Here is a 16,951-nt window from a genome sequence, read left to right on the forward strand (position 1 = left end):
CAGCAAAAATGATTAAACTGCAAGCAAAAACACCAGGTCACATCTCATGACAAGCATTGATATATAAATCATTAATAGTGTATGTAATAAACTGCATTTCTTTATATTATTGCAGGTGTTTGCAGACTATGAGAAGCTGCTTCACTCTGAGAACTACGTCACCAAGAGGCAGTCTCTAAAGGTTGGCCTTCACATACTCCTTTAGATGTTCATTCCTCTCCTGCCTTTGCTAGAGTTCCACCTTGTGGTCAGAACGTTCACCTGCTCAAACATCCAAAACCCACCCAAATCTCCTGTCATTTCAGCTCCTGGGTGAGCTCTTGTTGGACAGACATAACTTCACGGTGATGACACGCTACATCAGCAAACCTGAAAACCTCAAGCTGATGATGAATCTGCTCAGAGACAAGAGTCCCAACATTCAGTTTGAGGCCTTCCACGTCTTCAAGGTAACACATTTCACTATGGGACAACAGACGTTAGTGATCTCTGTGATGCTGTGTGAACTCTGAGCTGTCACACATGGCAAATCCAAGCCAATATACCAAATCTAATACTGTCATTCAGTTTTCCAGCCTGAGTTAAAGACTAGCACCAACATCTACTCCATGTTTACATTGTTTCAAACTTATTTACCACTGTACTATTAATATTTGAGATTTGTTATTTATTTACCTTTACTAAACCTCCTAGCATTAATAACTAAAGTAATGCACACGATAATCATCTTAATGTCAACTCTCAAATTTTTTACTTCATCTAAAGCAGACGTCTCAAACATGCGGCCTGGGAGCCAAATCCGCCCCCAAAGGGTCCAGTCTGGCCCCTGGGATGAATTTGTTAAATGCAAAAATTACACTGAATATATTAATCATTTTAGTTCAGGTTCCACATGCAGACCAATTTAGGGTGTATTCACACCAGGAAAGTCCGATAGTTCACTTGCTTTGGTCCGGACCAAATTTTTTTTTAAAATTTGGTGCGGTTCGTATTCACACTGTACATTTTTGTAAGTGGACCAAAATCTGTAAACAAAACCACGTGTGCTGAGGTCGTTCATCCATTGGACAGAAATGAGCAGAGTCCATTAAAGCGCTCAGTCCAAAGTGAAAGGACAGAATCATGGACATTTTGCTGCTGTTTTTGTTATCGTCATAGCGGTTTTTACAGATGCAGACGTTTGCACAAGTGTTTGAGCAGCAAGAGCGTTTGATGCAACGTCAGGTTTACAGTATTGTAGAATTCATTTCTCAGTGACGAAGACACAGGGCAAGACAGCTATGGAGGACAGCGCTCATGTGTGCATATCATGTTGTGACTGTTGGTCTGATTCACGCAAGACAGAACAGGTCTGAAGTGTGAATTCTGCTAGTATGTGAAAAGACTGTTCTCCAAAAGCATTAGTGCTCCGTACTGCTTACCTATGTGTATCTATCCTATATCACCGTTGAGTTTAGCCAGGGACAGAATTCCTTAACGCAGGTAAAGTTTGCTGGGGATGATGAAGTCGTTTATTATTTTTTATTTCAAGCACAACAGACAAATCTAACCGTCATCCTAATCATTCTCACGCTGAACAAGCTGAAAACGTCGGAGTTTTTCTGTCCTTTCTAGCAGCTGTGTTATATGCACATCTGCCCAGATGTCCAAAAGGCAGCGTGTCCCTTCCAAGCTCCAAGTTTGACCAGGGTTCATTTTCAGCTCCGTAGCCTATCCTCACTCTGAGCGCTTCTCTGGTAAAACTCTGTTGTCCATAATGCTCGACGCACGACAGGAGCTCGTTAGGTACAAAAAACCCAACTGTGTCGGATCGGGTCCGGTCTGCCTTCACACCTCAAACGAACCGCACCAGGGTTCGTATGGAACCGCACCGAGACCACCTCTTCAACTGGGTCTCGGTTCGCTTGTTTGGTCCGGAACAGAGTTCGGTGGTTTTTATTCACACCAGCCCAAAAGGTCCGAACCAAGGGAGCAAACGAACTCTGGACCAGACAAGGCAGGTGTGAATACACCCTTAATCTCAAGTTGATTGGATCAGTAAAATACTATCATAATAACCTATAAATATTCACAACTCCAAAAATTTTCTTTGTAAATGTGAACATTTTCATGTCATTTTACAGTATTTACACAAAAACAAATTATCATTTCACAAAAATGTGAATAACCTAAACAAATATGAACATTTGGAAATGTCTGAAATGCAAGTTTACCAATATTCTGCCTGTTATTGAATGTTTTGTGTATTTGTTGATCCACTGTGATCTGTAAGTTGTAATTTACATGTGTAAATGATAAACTGAGACAGAATATTGTTAAAACTGCACTTAGTTTTCTTAAGAATTTTCAGTTTGTTCATGTTATTTACATTGTTTTAAAGGATAGTTGGTAGATGTAAACATTTTCAGCACAGAATTTTACTTTTTTCACTCTAAAGCGTAGAGAAAAGTTTGGAGTTCACATTATTTATATATTATCATATTATTATTTCACTGGTCTGGCCCACTTCAGATCAAATTTGGCTTAATGTGGCCCCCCAACTAAAATGAGTTTTACACCTCTGGTCTAAATAGGTGAAGGATACCAAATTTTCCCCTTTATGATAACTAGAGACAGGAAACCTAACTACAAAATACATTCATTCTCCTTTAAATACATTCAAAGTCATTTTAAATGAATGGGAAAAGGATGAATCTGTATGTAGATGTTTTTCTAACTGAATTGGGTTCTGCTTTGAGATGTTTTTAAGGAACATTGTTGTTACACGTTGTGTAGCTGTGTTTTATTGTGGTTTTAGAACTGACTGTCATTGTGTTTTATGTATATTTTTAGTGTGGGAGTATGACTGTGATTTCTATTTTGTGTAACTTCTGCTGCTACTGTCTTGGCCAGGGCATTCTTGATAAGGAGATTTTTTATCTCAGTGACCTTTTTTCCTGGTTAAATAAAGGTTATAATAATAATAATAATAATAATAATAATAATAAACTACTACATCGTAACAGTCATAGTCTCAGTTTCTTCTCCTACCTCTTAATTTTTTCTATTTGTCTATTAATCTCTGACTGTTTTGGTTTGACAATAGTGACATTTGCCTTCACCTGTGTGATTCTTTTATTGTAAAAGGAGAAAAACTAGCTAGTATCTTCTTGCACAGACATATAAAATAAGGTCTATCCCATGTCATATTTATTAGAAAGAAAAATCATGTTATCTCTTCATTTAAAATGTAAATTGACAGCTTGTGTTATTCGGTTGTGTGTTTCTCGTCACTTGTGTTCTTAGGTGTTTGTAGCGAACCCCAACAAGACGCAGCCCATCATCGACATCCTGCTCAAGAACCAGACCAAACTAATCGACTTCCTGAGCAACTTCCAGAAGGATCGTACAGATGACGAGCAATTCAACGACGAGAAGACCTACCTAATCAAACAAATCAAGGATCTGAAGAAACCAGCCTCATAGAGAAGGTTCCCTCCCCTCAACCCTAACTTTTTATTGATAGGAAGACATAGAAAAAAAACACATTAACAATAATGGTTATTCTATTTAAAAAGAAAAAAATCTTCAAGACGTTATTTGTCTTTTTTTTTTCTCTTTGTTGGTTCATTAAAACTTGTGCAAGAGTAGTTCTCAATCACTGATTTTTTTTTTTTTTGTAATTTTTTTTCTCCATGATTTTTTTTTCTCCATTTGTAGCATGTAGCGCCACAACTCTCAGCGTTGGAGGCAGCTCATTTGCTCTGTTGAGAGAACCAGCAATTAAAAAGCTTCGGCCAAAATGCTGAAAAAAAAACAAAACAAAAAAACAAAAAAAACCAAGAAAACAAAAACAAAAAAACAAACAAAACACATGGCCATGTTTATTTCTGCACATAACTTAATTTCAAAGTGTTAAAATGAAGTAGCTGCAAATCAAAAAAGAACAATGAAGATTTCTTTTTAATCTAAATGTCTGGTTGGCATCAGGCAAAGTTTATGTTCAAATGAAGTCACCTAAAGTTCAAAAAACACTTTCTCAGTCACTACTTAAAGCTCAGTCAATCAAATGACGATGGTTATTTCCAGCAGCCAAACGTCCACTTCTTATCGTATTGCCAAAAAAGCCACAAAGAAACAAAAAATCCAGAGATGCCAAAATAATAACAATGACAAGTTATGCTGTAAATTTACAATTTCATGAGAGCAATGCAGCTAATAATGTGAGAAGAATGAGAGAAGCTTCACACTTTTTCAGAACTGTTCTTACTATACATTAATCTGGACGTTGTTTTCACAGTTAAATCTGTACAATGTCAGAAGGAAGAAAAGAAGATTTTAGATATGACAAAGAAGAGGTCCGATTTTTACATTTTACGAAGCTACAACCTGCAACATTTTAGCTCTTTGAAATATTTCTTCCCCTATTTATTTCCGATGGATCAATTAATCTGTTTTATGCTAAACTGATCTGCCTTTCAGCTGTGTTTTGATCTTTAAAGCCAAATGCTAAACTGACTCAGCGCTATAACAGACTCAAAAACATAATTATTGCAGCAGTTATTGTATTTTTTTCATTAAATGTCCTGTTTACTGATTGAGCCTCAGATTAAACGACTGCTGTGCCATCCCATAATGAGCCCAAAGTTAATTAAGATGGATAATAATGTCTGAAAAATGTCAAATAGACAAAAAAAAGTCAAGATTTTAGATCCAAATGCATTGTTCTACATAAGCTGATACATTTTGCAGTAAACTCCCTCAATTCTAATAAATAAGCTTTAGTGAGACTGAGAATAAAAGTGTTTAAGTGCACCACTGTCGATTAAAGTTCTGTAGTTTTAACAATTTTATCTTTAAAATGAAGGGCCTTTCCAGTTATAAACACCAATCATTTTGATCACTGGTTCTCTTTGCTGGTGGCTGATAGCACTTTCTGTATAAATTTAAAAATAATGATGATTCAGATGTGTTTTTTTTTTGTTACTCTTAAACCGATCACTGTTTTTTTCCATACTGCTTGATGTTTTTTATACATATATATATATATAGTTTCTTTCTCATCATGTAAAGCTTTTTATCTGAAGTGAGTGCCATGAGTGAGAACACTGAACACGAACAGGAGGCACTTGGCGGCTGTTTGTGTTTACGTTTCACTCCTTTTCTTTCTGTACTGTAGCGGCTTTTGTTAGTTGGTGTTTTTTTCTGAGTGGGGAACAGGAGATTCAGAGGTGCCTTTTTGGTTTGGTGTGGTTTCCCTTCATCTTTTTCGTGATTCTTTTGTATCTTTCTAGGGGGAGCTTAATTATTATCTTCATGAAAATATGCTCTTGGAAGAACATATTTGTTGTGATTAAGCAGTGAACCTCTTAACTCACTATATTTGAGTTACGTGTTTAAGTTTTTACACTATTTTTTTTTGCCATTGTGTACAGTTTCTCGCGGACCTTCCTGCTAAAACAGCCTTCATTTAGGATGTGAATAAATAATAATAATAATAATAATAATAATAATAATAGTTATGAGCTCATCGGCCAAATGTTCAAATCTTTCGTCCATTTGTACCCAGATTAGATGTAAAACCAAACTGTGAAAACACATCGAAACAAACATGCTGGTTCTCCATTCTACAAAGCTCTGAATTTAGCTCCCAATGAATATTTGATGTGTTTCTTTTAGTAACTGAGGTTTTTTTAATGATCATTATTATTAATACAGTAATAATTAACCTCTAACTTTGTACAGTAAACAGCAGACTTGTGGTTAGCAGTCACATGTCCAATCAAAGTGAAATTGAAAGGTGGTTGTGAGGTACAATAGGGTGAAACTAATTGTAAATTCACAGTTAAGTAATAATTCTGAATTTAAGATGAAATAAAATTAAGATAATGACATTTTTTAGCTGTTAATCTTTAACTTGCTTGTTCTTCCTTACATTGTTGGGCTAAAAGGAAAAAAAATAATTTTCCCTTTTCTGATATTTTGGGTTAAAACTGTGACAGTGTTGCACCTACATGACATAAAAATGAGAAGATCAACCAGCTTTACATTAGACTTGAGCCAAATGCATTCGATTCTTTTGTTTTTTGCCTGATTTTCAAATTGAACAATGAGACACAGGTTCCAGCGCCATGTTTTCCTCTCAGCAGCCACACTGATGCTATTGTACCACATTTGCAACAAATAAAAGGATGGGAATGCATATGTTGTGTCTGAGCTGTTGTTTTGTGTTTATTGGCAGGTTGTGTACAATGATGATGATGAATCCGTTTTTTCCACCACTTTTTCCTTCATACAACGTTTTAGTGCAGAGGTCTCAAACATGTGGTCTGGGGGCTAAATCCACCCCCCAAAAGGATCCAGTCTGGCCCCGAGGATGAATTTGTTAAATGTAAAAATTACACTGAAGATATTGTTTTTGGTCAGGTTCCACATACAGACCAATTTAATCTCAAGTGGGTCAGATTAGTAAAATACTATCATATAATAACCTAGAAATATTCACAACTCCAAATTTTTCACTTTGTAAATATAAACATTTTCATGTCATTTTACTGTATTTACACTAAAACAAACTATCATTTCACAAAAACGTGAATAACCTGAACAAATATGAACTTTTTGAAATGTCTGAAGTGCAAGTTTACCAGTATTCTGCCCGTTATTAAATGTCGTGTGTATTTGTTGATCCACTCTGATCTGCAAGTTGTAATTTACATGTACAAATGATGAACTGAGACAACGTTAAAATTGCACTTTGTTTTCTTAAGAAATTTCCATTTGTTAATGTTATTTACATTGTTTTAAAGGGTAGTTGGTAGATGTAAACATTTTCATCACATAATTTTACTTTTTTCACTCTAAAACATAGAGGAAAGTTTGGAGTTGACATTATTTATATATTATTATGTTACTATTTCACTGGTCTGGCCCACTTCAAATCAAATTTGGCTTAATGTGGCCCCTGAACTAAAATGAGTTTGACACTCCTGGTTTAGAGTGTCCACATTATATCCTAGTGGCTTCACAGCTACAGCCTTGTTGTTGTCTGTAAATCATTATCTATTTTGCCTGAATTACAAACCATGCTGAAGGTTCTGTTACAGTCAAGTGTGTAGCTGTACCCGCAGACAGATGTATGATGTACCGTGTTTTCTGCCAGAGTTTTGTACAGAAACACTCCAGCTCAACTGTAAAATTCCTGGATGTTAAAAAAAACCATACCAATGTATTTGCACCTTGTTCAAGTCTTTCCCACCCCTCCTACATACATACAGACACCTGACACCAGTCAATATTTACTAATAATATAAAAATAAAATAACACATCCACATTGTAGTTTTACTTATAATATAGAATATATAATTTTTCTCTGGTATTTCTATTCTTCAACATCCGTCTGTCAGTGGTTTTCCTTAGAGGTTATTACACTTCACAACTTTTTGTCTTTTTTTAAAAACACACATCAATAAAACTCAACACACCTATCAGTAACAATGTGCCTGGTTGCTCAAATATAGCATTTAGGTAGAAATTTTGATAATAGAGTAATCTGGAAATTAACTGATAAATTCAAGTATTAACATGCAGCATTACATCCAAGAAACATTAAATTAACCCATGTCCTATAAAGACTAGGGATGCACCGATACCACTTTCTTCCAGAATGCAGTTGTATCGGAGTACTTTTACGAGTACGAGTACAAGTACAAGTACACACACTGAGTATCGGACCCAATACCAGATACCTGATACTGGTATCGGTGCATCCCTAATAAAGACTGATGTGTCTTAACATTTTCTTTAACGGTCAAAAAGGGATTCACCAAACTGATCCCAGTGCAGTGCTCTAGAGTAAATAAGTAACTTACATTAGCTTGTAGCTCACCTGGAACAGTCTTTAGTAAGCAGCAACCTGGATTCATATACTGCCTCTCCGTTCCCTGCCTTTCCTGTCTCTCCCTACTGTCACTATCAAATAAACCAGAAATTGAAAAATGTTAACAGAGAAAGAACAGTGTGGCACAGATTTGATCTGTAGGGAAGAACACCAACTTTGTCACAGCTTTGGCGGCACTGATGTAATTGTAAAATATCAAATCTCTGACACAGGAGTGAACGTAAAGAACAGGATTCTGTGTTTTTTTGAGTGTTTTTTTGGTAAGTCCATCCATCAGTCTATTCACCCGTGTGTGTCTTTCAGCTGACAGGAGGTGAGTCATGGGATCTGTTGCAGAGCTTCTTACTGCAGTGGCTCTCTTGCTCAGTCTGTCTACTGTGTTTCCTGCCATAACCATCTAAAACAAACAAAAAAAAAAACAATACTATTAAAACATGAGGTCAGACAGCAGCTGCTCTTTTACAGTCTACGTAAAATGACCAACATCTCTAAAGGATTAAAGTTGAGAGCTTGTACACAGATTTCAAATCATCAAACATGTTAAAAACTGGAATTATGAAAAAAAAAGAAAAAAAAAAATCTGAAAAACAAGAGCTGGAACTCACTGGCGAGGTAAGGAGAGGACGGTGAGGACACTGAAGGGCTCCTCTGCCACTGTGAACACAGAAACATATCAGAAACTTTCACCTGCACCTGTTTTCTGTCAACTAGCTGTAGTGTTAAAGGAGTGAGATTTTGCTTTTTTAAATGGAATTATATGTTTTAAAACATTTCCCTGTGGTCTACCTTAACTGTAAATGTTATGCTTGGGTCTGAATTCCTCACTGATTAAACACCACAGGCCCGTCTTCAACAATGTTACTGACGAATGACGCCAGAAAGGTCGTTTTGAGCACTGGCCCTTTAAATGCGAGTCAGTCACTTTACTTCTGGTTTTGGCACTAGCTGATATGTTCATAGGCTGAAACTGACCAACAAACCAATCAGTGCATGAGCCTTATGCTACGTACGGAAAGGACGTGTGAAAAAATGTTAATTCAGCAGATCCTCCAAAATAAAAGCAGTGCCGATGTATTGGTTGTATCTATTACGATGATATATATTTGACTTAATTTGCCAATGACCTCATGCGGGCCAGCAATTGGGCCGCATGTGGCCTGTGGGCCAAACAATACCCAGGACTGGATTAATGGCTCCGAAGATATTAAAGATTTTAGATCAGTCGATGCTTTTGGTCATTGGTGGATGTTTTGGTCTTTGAGGGTAAAGTCTGGTTAAGACTGACAAGAATTATCTCAGTCCATAAAGGAACATTTAATCCTTCAGCTTATCAAACATTAAAAATCAACAAAAGGAGATAAAACATTTTCAATGGACCAGAAGGGGACTCCAATGATAAAAATAAGTAAAGCTGTCAGACTATTAGTAGTTGAGTAAAAAAAGACAATATTTGCCACTGAGATGTAGCGGTGTAAACATATAAAGTAGGAGAAAATGGAAATATTCACTTGTTACATTCCACTCCTGCCGCTGAGTTGGAGGTGGTTTAATAGATGAGCTCTGTACTCACTACGAACTTGCTGACTCCCTTCAGGCTGCCAAATTGCAGGTAGGAAATGTCTCCCTTGTCCTTGTCCCGGTCCTGGTCTGTGGTGTAGATGTGTGTGATGCCGGCTGCTTTGATCAGAGGGATGCACTCGTCACATGGGCATTTAGTTACAAACAGCATGGTCGGCTCGTCCCATTTGATGTCTCGAGTCCTGAAAAGTATCAAGAGAAAAATGTCAAACACTGAAATCTAATGTTAAGGAAAAACTAAATGCACTGATAGTAAATCATGAACATTGTGTAAAGTGCTATTATAGAAATGAAGCAGTTGTATGACACTAAGTATGAGTGCAAGTGTTACAATAAAGTTACTGCCTTCGTGATTACTGATTCCTTTTTTTTTTTTTACTTTATTTTTATTGTTTGAATTCGGTACAATGCAAACATAAGGGACATTTGGGATACATTGACCATAAAAAACCTTTAAGACTTAAAACTGGTTTTAGTATTGTGACATTGAAATAAAAATTGTCCATTTCTCCAATTTATTATGACATTGTTCTTCTTGAGTCCTCAATCTACGAGTCAGAATCTCCATCTCAAATATTCCATTCACAATTTGTAGCCAGTCGTTAGTTGTACGTGGTTCCAATCTGCACCATTTATTGGTAATAGGCTTTTTACAGGCTACTAATAGTATTTTAAACAAATATATATCATTTTTAATTACATTATTACCAATAATATAACCGAAATACATCACCAAACATGTTTTAGGGATTGCATAACCTAATATCTTAACAATTGTTGTAATTATTGGTTCTTAAGGCCTGAATGAGATCAAACTGAGTCAAAACCAAACGTGTTTAGACATTATAATGAAAAATGAAAGACCTGAAAGTGAGGGCGTTCTGCTCGGCGTGGACGATGTATCTGTATTTGCGTCTCTGCCTGTCCTCCTGCTTGTTGTCCATCTGTGGGTACTCTGCGTACTGTGAGCCTGCTGGGTAAGCGTTGTAACCGCAGCCGATCAGGTACAGACCCCCCGTCTGAACAGAGCCAGCCTGGGACAACACATATGTAGACCTGTAGATTGGTATTGCTACATTGACAGTTACATTTATTTCAAAGTATTCTAATTCATTCTGAGGAAAAAAATATTTAGGTGTATTTACCTTGAAAGATTTATGCATTGTAGCTTAGTTCATACACATATAGTGTTGTAGTCAAGCATGTGGCTTGTTTAAAGACAAGGAAACATTAAGAGACCTCAGACTATGATATATAAATACTGTGTCTGAGGTCTATGGTACGTAGGTGATATACTTTTGCATTTTCCTCACTTTGCTGCTCTGCAAACTACTTGGAGAAAGTTCATCACAACCACAGAGAAATGACGTCACATTACACTGAAGATAAAATACTTAAAATCAAAGTAATGACAAGAGAAAGTGAGCTCACCGACTGTCCTTTGGCCCAAATGACTGTACCCACACCCACTTTGGGGTCCTCTGGAATGAGAGTGACATATTTGTGAAAAACACATGAACTTCTGAAAGGAATGCTACTAGGAATATTTGTGACTTTTAAACCTCAGAATCAGGATAAAATCCTACAAACATGCTTTGGCTCAAACATTTTAGGTGCTTGGATGTCATTTAGGTTGATAGTTCAACACAGAATTTAGTCATCTTTAGTCGACTCACCAATACTAATAATTTAAGCTTTTTTAATTTGTGGATTTTTACTTTTCTTAATAATTTGAGGCCACAAATGTTTGTTGGCTCTTCTCAACCAATCAATATCATCCCTTATTACTGAGCCATGGCTCAGGTGGTAGAGCGAGTTGTCCAATAACAGAAGGGTTGGCGGTTCGAATCCCGCTCTGCCCATGTGCTGTTGTGTCCTTGGGCAAGACACTGCACCCTCCTTGCCTCTAGTGCTGCTATTCACACTGGTGTGTGAATGTTCGGTGGTGGTCGGAGAGCCTGTAGGTGCGGATTGGCAGCCACGCTTCCGTCAGTCTGCCCCAGGGCAACTGTGGCTACAGATGTAGTTCACCACCACCAGAGAGCGAATGAATAATGGATCCTCTGTACGCGCTTTGAGTATGCATTCATAGAAAAGTGCTATATAAATCTTATCCATTATTACTATCCAGCTCTGTAAATATTCCTCACTTATCCATGCAGTCGAAAAACTTTAGCAATAGTCAATTAAAGAATGTGTCATCTGTGTTAATCTATTTGTACGGTCACACCTGAAACAAAATACTTCATCTTATTGTGACAACTGCTAAACCACATGGGAAGAGTCAAACCTGTTCTGTAGGCCAGTAGTCTGGCCTGGATGATGCAATGACGAGCCACTTCCTGGGAGAGTCCCTCTTGCTGAGGAGATGTCAAGGATTTGACTGGTGATGACCCCTCCCTGAGTCACAGAAACAACACAAACCATAGAATATGTCCTCAGATACAATGTAAACGTATCTGAAATACTCTAATTTAGAACTGTGAGTGTTTCTAACCTGTAGAAGCCATAGTTGTGTTGTTGTTGTTGTTGTGGCGGCACCCCTGCAGCCACTGCAGCCAGAACCTGCACCAGCTCCTTCATATTGTACCTCAGACTGGAGAAGTAGGGCTCTATACAGAAGTTCTCCAGGCCCATGTGGGTCAAAATGTGCTGGTGCTGCTGAGACGTAACCACCAGGAAGTGTCTGGAGAAATCCTTTAGGTGTCTTGTTCGCTCTCTAAAAGCAGAGAGATTAATTTTAAAAATGTAAAAAGGGAAACCTTTTGCATTTTGACATACAACCCTTTTTTTACACAGCATGTTCACAGTGGGAATACTGCAGGTGCATGCCACCTTACTTTAATATAAAAAAGGTACAAACATGGAATGGGGACACACGCTCATTCTGCATTTATGGTATCATGTCAGGAATTGATATCAGCCAAAGGATCAGTATTGAGGTATTTTTATCTGCAGCAGTCATAGTAATAGTAGAAGAAAGTTTTAAACAAGAATGATACTTAAATGGTTACTGGCAATACTGTGGTATTTTTCCTGTGTGCTTAGTATATACAACATCCTTTCATTGGCAATGTCCAAAAATAAGGCTTTATTTAACAAACACAACAAGTCTTAGTCTCAGGTGATTGTCCAATAATGCAAATGTAAGTGATATTATATTCTACTTCTGCTGATAGATCTCCTCTAAATCTTACACACTGCACCTTCACATACAGGCAGCCCTGTCCTTCAATCCTGCGACATTACTTGTGGTAATGACTATGTTGTTGATGCAGAGGTCTAAAACTATCTGATCTATATTTTGACATGCTACACAGAATCAGGTCTTCAACAAGAAACCTCACCACCCCCATCAAAGACTCCCACCCCCTCCAACACACACTCACTGTAGAGCAGCGTGTGTTGTAGTGCAGGAGCTCCATTAGTGACAGGATGTTACATTCGAAGTGTATTAAGGAGAGGTATTGCGGGTCTTTCCTTCCTGCAGTTGTCAGCCTCCACAACAGAAACTGCTCCAAATAATTATGGGCAATAAACACAATGCAATAAACCACATCCCTATCCAACCTGTGGCATGATCAGAATGTGCACAGCTGTAAATAGTAAATATAGCTTTTTTTGATTTGTCTCCATTTTGATTTTGCACTTTCTTTTGCTCTGTGCTTTGCTGCTGTAAATCTGGAATTTCCCCTTATGGGACTAATAAAAGCATATCATATCTTATCCTATCTTATCTGTTTAAGTAGTTATGAAGTAACTGTATAAATCCAGCCTTTAGCTTGGCAGACAGACTACCTGTTGAAGAGCTGATCTTTGTCCACCCCTGGATCATCATCTGTCACTCTTTCCATGAAATCACACTCTCTGGACGTCTCCTCCACAAACTGTGCCAGGCCAGGTGCCAGTGGCTGCAGCGGCACACAGATATGAGCACGGCTGTTGGACTTGAGCTTGTCTGCTGCCAGGGCGTCCAGCGCCGCCTCAGTGATGCAGTCAGCTGAATTATGGGACTGGGAGTGGTTCTGTGTAGATGCCATTGACCTCGACACGCTCACCTCAGGGTCCCCGGGCCAAAAGGAGATCTGACTGACGCCAGCTGGAGATGAGAACAGAATCATTAGTTTATACCCAGATATTAGATAATCTTTGCCCAGAGAGGCAGAGCCAAGTGCAGGTCCGTTCCAAAGTTCATCTCACTGACAAAGCGCTTCAATAACTGATAATTAATTTGAATACGCCGCAATTTATGATGGTGTGGCTGTGACTGTGACTGAACTGATATGAACTCAAACATTGTAGTCAGAAAAATACAGAGTGGCAGCTTACCAAAACAAATAACAACAGAACAACCCTGTAAACAGATGAAGGGCCAGAGTCCAGTAAGCATTCAGAAGTCCATTATAACTGCAATTTAAAATCTGTTTCAATGTTTTCTTGTTTGTCTGATAAAGACTTCTGTCAAGTAGCAGCAAGAAAGGACCCTTAACGTTTGATATGACATCTCCCTTGAACAGCCCATTCAAACAGCTCTCCTAGGTCTTTACAGCATGATCAATGCAATTTCTCCCCGAAATACATCTTACATTCATGAAACCTATTAAAAAGTAATGTTAATTTCATAATCGCATCAATTATTTATGGGCCAGACTTTTTAAGGACAGTGCAAACCCTGTATTAGGCACTTAGAGATATCTAAGAAGTCAGTACACACACCAGTTACTTTTAGGAGGGTGTAAACATGAGGTAGCTACTGCAGGTGTTCGATGGAAATAGTGAGACATGAGGTAATGTTAAAAGATATTAATGCAAGATGTCTTGAGCTGGCTGCATTAACAGTTTCACAAGTTCAAATGTATTTAAGAACCAACTGTTTAAAACTGGAAACTCCCTCTGGTGTATTTATCTGTATTCCCTCTCTCTCCACATACCATTGATGATCATCTTAAGGCAGGTAGCACAGGGTCTCCTTGAGAAGTACAGCTGGCAGTCTGACAAGCGGGCTCCGTGCTGAAGGATGGCGGCCTGTCCTGCGTGGAGTTCAGCACCTGAACAATGAAGTCCCACCACCTTACTGTCCCGCACCACCACCAGACCCACGCCATTGATCTGACACAAAAAAGACATAAAAGTATGATGCGTTACCTAACACATATTAAGTTTCAGTGTTACAAGTGCGGTGAGAAAGGACACAGATGCAGTGAACAAACCATATTACATATACCCAGCAGTGTATTTTATTACATTTTAAATATAATCCTATGTAGTTTAAAGGTATTTTACACCAACCTGGCTTTGACCATCATCCTCAGGTTGCTCCTGAGGGAAAAGCTCCATCCACAAACTCAGTAAGGTGAACAGGTTTACCTTAGATAACCTGGGGCCATGACCTGGTGAAAAGAAAAGGAGAGGAAACCCAGTGACTTTACAGTTCCACTGTCCTTACTTCACTGCAAAAGTATATGTGTTCAAAGATGTAACTGGTCTTTTTGAAACAAACACTAAACTGGATGTACATGCACAGGAGAAGGACTTCAGAGAGTAAGCAGCAGTTACTCTTTCTCACGCAACAAAATCATCAAAAAAAAAACAAAAACAAGAGTAAAACATGACATTAAACAAGAGAACACATGCTTAAGTCTCAATAAAATCATGATCAACAACAAACATAACAGATATAAACCACAGAGGATTGTAATGCTGCACTACAAGTATAGAAGCATCAAGCACAGGGTTGCATAAGCAGACATAAATTTAACAATAAAGACACCATAAATAAACAACACTTCATAGCCCCACTATGTGAAATGTTCTGTAAAACCTTCTATATCATTGAGGTGATATAATCTTACAGATGTCACACAAATTAAAGCAATGGTTAATATTAAAGGCATGGACTCTGTAACTTGACTGGGGGGATAGCACATTCTCCCATTTAACATAGGTATTCAAATGGATTGAAATCTCGTGACTGCCAAGGTCACAGCATATAATTTGCATAGTCTTCATGGTCATCAAGCCATTCAGTGCCCTATGGATGACAATCTATATCTTTCCTGTAAGAAGTCTGCACTTTTTTGCAACAGCTTGCTGTGTCATGCATGTCAACATGTTTTACATTAAAAAAGGTATGTATGTACAGCTATACTGGAACAAATTAATTTCTAGGATCCCAACAACAGAATACTAAAAGCATATAAAGCCACCATCCTACGACCCTTTATGCCCTATAGATGGGAACACTGTCACCCTGGAGATAACCACTGCCATCAGGTTTTTTCCATTAAGTTGTCACCCCACTGTATATGTTTGAGGGTTGACAAACATTTAAATATCTTTGTGAAGATGCTGCAATTTCTTCATAGTCAGAAAGTCAAATAAAACTACCTGTTCTGTTAGCTATCCCTATATGATGTATAATACTGGAACTGTTGGCATGTACATATGATTTGACAGGTAGACAGAGTAGGACTGAGAAATCATTGTCTAAATAACGGTTACTTTACAGTTGCAGTATCTGGTGATCTCCCATTCATTTTCTATTAAAGGAAAGCTGTCTGAAAGGTCAGAACTTCTCTTTCTCACCTTGTGCTCTGCTGTCTGTCTGAACGCAACTGTCCCTCGTATCTCGACTCGGCCTGGACCGGTCCGGTTCGGCTTCGCTCCTGATCCTGCTGTTTTCCATTCAGTCTTCCGGCTCAAGAAATGCCTTATCCTGCGTATCTAGTCAAAGCACAGACACTGAAAAGGTGATAACAGTTCAGGCAGAATTTATATTAACCTTGTTAAAAGGAGCGGAACAGAAACGCATACACAACACCCGGTGAAGACTTTCAAAATAAAGCCCGAGTGACGAACAAATCTAGAAAGAAAACTATTAAGGATACATTTAAAGAGGAAAATGCAGGTCTTATGTGCACAGTGGGGTTATTTACTACATATACTGTTATGCCACTTCACATTTGTGGTAGAAAAGTTACGTTATGGCATACGATTCGTGGTGGAAAGGCCCGCCATTTATTCAACTTAAATACTGCTAGCTTGTTTTGCTAGCTAACGCTTATAACGCGATAGACTTCGACGCAAACAAAAATGAAACTAAAATTACACACAAATGTTTTCACGCTTGGTCTTCTTTCGAGGCGGGTAATGACGATATCTTGTGTAGGAGTATTTATGTTGAGTCTCTTATTTCAAAGGAGCGTTCATTTTGCCGGTGAAGGTGCTAAAAGGTTTATGCTAACGAATGATAGCTTGACTATTTCCGGGTTACTTCCGCAAATATCGTCTGACAGATTTAAGTGGGCGGGGCTACGTATGTGTTGCGCACTCATTCGTTTGTATTACAGTGAAAAACAAACTCAATAAATTAACATTATTACCACAATATACTACTGATCCTGAATCTGTTTTATAAAATAATGTATTACACTACTATCAAGTTAATTCTGAACCACATTAATAATCGATTTAAATCTTAATAACAAATTCAG

General features: G+C 38.0%; 2 protein-coding genes across 2 annotated transcripts in view; one reads left to right on the forward strand and one right to left on the reverse strand.

The window, feature by feature from the left end:
- Positions 1-6,181, forward strand: part of cab39l (calcium binding protein 39-like) — a 28,225-nt gene extending 22,044 nt beyond the window's left edge. The window contains exons 7-9 of the mRNA XM_030151529.1: positions 116-181; positions 306-449; positions 3,286-6,181. Of these exons, the coding sequence (XP_030007389.1) occupies positions 116-181; positions 306-449; positions 3,286-3,465 (390 nt within the window). The 3' untranslated portion in view covers positions 3,466-6,181. The remainder of the gene's footprint in view (positions 1-115; positions 182-305; positions 450-3,285) is intronic.
- A 1,935-nt stretch (positions 6,182-8,116) lies between these two features.
- cdadc1 (cytidine and dCMP deaminase domain containing 1) lies at positions 8,117-16,806 on the reverse strand. The gene is made up of 12 exons (XM_030151519.1): positions 16,571-16,806; positions 16,044-16,181; positions 14,748-14,848; positions 14,390-14,567; positions 13,257-13,557; positions 11,956-12,177; positions 11,749-11,858; positions 10,890-10,939; positions 10,323-10,492; positions 9,451-9,640; positions 8,486-8,534; positions 8,117-8,277 (listed from the first exon to the last, which is right to left on the reverse strand). Exons 2-12 carry the CDS (start codon positions 16,141-16,143, stop codon positions 8,180-8,182), a joined length of 1,569 nt encoding a protein of 522 aa, XP_030007379.1. The 5' UTR covers positions 16,144-16,181; positions 16,571-16,806; the 3' UTR covers positions 8,117-8,179.
- Between the last annotated feature and the right edge of the window lie 145 nt (positions 16,807-16,951).

The sequence above is a fragment of the Sphaeramia orbicularis genome, chromosome 2 (genome assembly GCF_902148855.1).
Source record: "Sphaeramia orbicularis chromosome 2, fSphaOr1.1, whole genome shotgun sequence".
NCBI lineage: Eukaryota > Metazoa > Chordata > Actinopteri > Kurtiformes > Apogonidae > Sphaeramia > Sphaeramia orbicularis.